Source organism: Cryptomeria japonica, chromosome 4 (genome assembly GCF_030272615.1).
Source record: "Cryptomeria japonica chromosome 4, Sugi_1.0, whole genome shotgun sequence".
Lineage (NCBI taxonomy): Eukaryota > Viridiplantae > Streptophyta > Pinopsida > Cupressales > Cupressaceae > Cryptomeria > Cryptomeria japonica.
Window position 1 is genome coordinate 657,244,960 of NC_081408.1, and position 1,904 is coordinate 657,246,863.

The window sequence follows — 1,904 nt, forward strand, 5'->3', positions numbered from 1 at the left end:
ATATATTCCCTTTTGATACAAAGCCGCTTTGTTCTTGTGATATGATTTTCGAGAGAAATTGTTTCATTCTATCGGCCATCACCTTTGCCACAATTTTATAAATAATGTTGCACAATGATATTGGTTGGAAGTCCGCAAAGGTGTATATGTGGTGTTTCTTAGGGGTCAATGCAAATAAATACCATTTATTTGTTATTTAGATTCCATATTCATTTCTATACATTGGTAAAGTAGGTTTTATCTGAACTATTTATTATAAAATAATTATTTGACAAGAAGGTTGTAATTCAATTGGTTGAGTATAATCGATGAAGATGAAGATATGTTCTTTGATTAGATTATCCATCGAGTTCAAATCTCTTCAAGACATAATACATAAGAAATGAAATTATGATTATACTCAAATGAATTTGACAAAATGACTTCCCCTCAATTCTTCACTCTAAACTAACAAAGCCAATTATTCATGAAGCTAAAATTTATACTTCAAATACCATCCTAATAGCAAAAAGTTTGAAAATAACCTAAAATTATTATATAACTAATTTTCGCCTTCTTATTTAGTTATTTTAATTTTGTCTTATATATGAGATTTTAAATTCTCCCTTTTAATGATGGTGTATTTTCGTACCTTTCAATTATGCTCCATGAATGATCGCGTATCTCGAAAACGAATCTAATTCAACTTTGACGGTGACCGGTAAATTAACATCTGGCCGTAAAAGTAAACAAAGAATTCACGGCAGTAAAAAATCAACGGCTAAGATTACAAGAAGCCTTAGCGATCCGTGTGCGAGGTCAGCAGCCAATAGAAAACGGAAGACATCAATATATAATAGATAACCCTGCTAAAGAGAAAATTGTGCAGTACAGATTGTTTCCATTCAGAGCTAAAATACCAGAGAAAAAATGGCGCCCAAAGCAGGAAAGAAGCCCGCGGAGAAGAAGCCTGCTGAGAAACCCGTAACAGAGGAAACAAAGGAGGTAACTGAAACTGTTTCAGAAAAGGCTCCCTCTGAGAAGAAGCCTAAGGGTAAAGCCCCTTCAAAGGCTGCCAAGAAGGGCCCCAAGGCTGCTGGTGACAAGAAGAAGAGGAAGAAGAGGAGCGTGGAGACTTACAAGATCTACATTTTTAAGGTCCTCAAGCAGGTTCATCCTGAGATCGGCATCTCCAGTAAGGCCATGTCCATCATGAACTCTTTCATGAATGACATTTTTGAGAAATTGGCAGGGGAATCTTCAAAGCTCGTTAAATACACAAAGAGGGATACTCTTTCCTCGCGGGAGGTGCAGACGGCTGTTAAATTAGCTCTTCCCGGTGAGCTCGCAAAGCACGCAGTTTCGGAGGGGACCAAGGCCGTTACTAAATTTACCTCTGGTTGATTTATTGAATGTTTGCATTCGGTTATTTGACGGCGTCCGGATAGTTATGTAATTTCTATTTTCAGATATATCGTTTTCTTGAATTGAAAATGAGCGGATGGTTTTTTTTTAGTATGTAGCGTTTTTTGATAGGGTATTATAATAGTATCATTTTGGCTTATACCGTACATTGTTTTTCACGGACGGCGTTTGCAATGTGATCTTTGGAACATTATTCATGGCATCATGGCCCGATAGTGTTTTCGTTTTTGGGGTTTACTGTGTATAAAATCGATGGTGCATTTGCTTTATATGCTCATTTCTAAGTTATAATCCATTTAGGGTTTACTGTGTATAAAATCGATAAGTGCATTTTCCTTAAATGCTTATTCCTAAGTTTTAATCCATTTAGGGTTTACTGTGCATGAAATCGGTTGTGCATTTTCATTTGTCTGAGAATAACTTAATCCATTTTATCTGTAATGCATGAGCTGTTCACTTAATAATTTTTATCTATTTAGATGATGAATGGCGATCTAGGT

The 1,904-nt window shown here is 35.9% G+C and overlaps 1 protein-coding gene across 1 annotated transcript; it reads left to right on the forward strand.

Moving 5' to 3' along the window:
• Nucleotides 1-849: 849 nt before the first annotated feature.
• Nucleotides 850-1,673, forward strand: LOC131053580 (histone H2B). The gene has a single exon (XM_057988206.2). It carries the CDS (start codon nt 910-912, stop codon nt 1,381-1,383), a length of 474 nt encoding a protein of 157 aa, XP_057844189.1. The 5' UTR covers nt 850-909; the 3' UTR covers nt 1,384-1,673.
• The last annotated feature ends 231 nt before the right edge of the window (nt 1,674-1,904 follow it).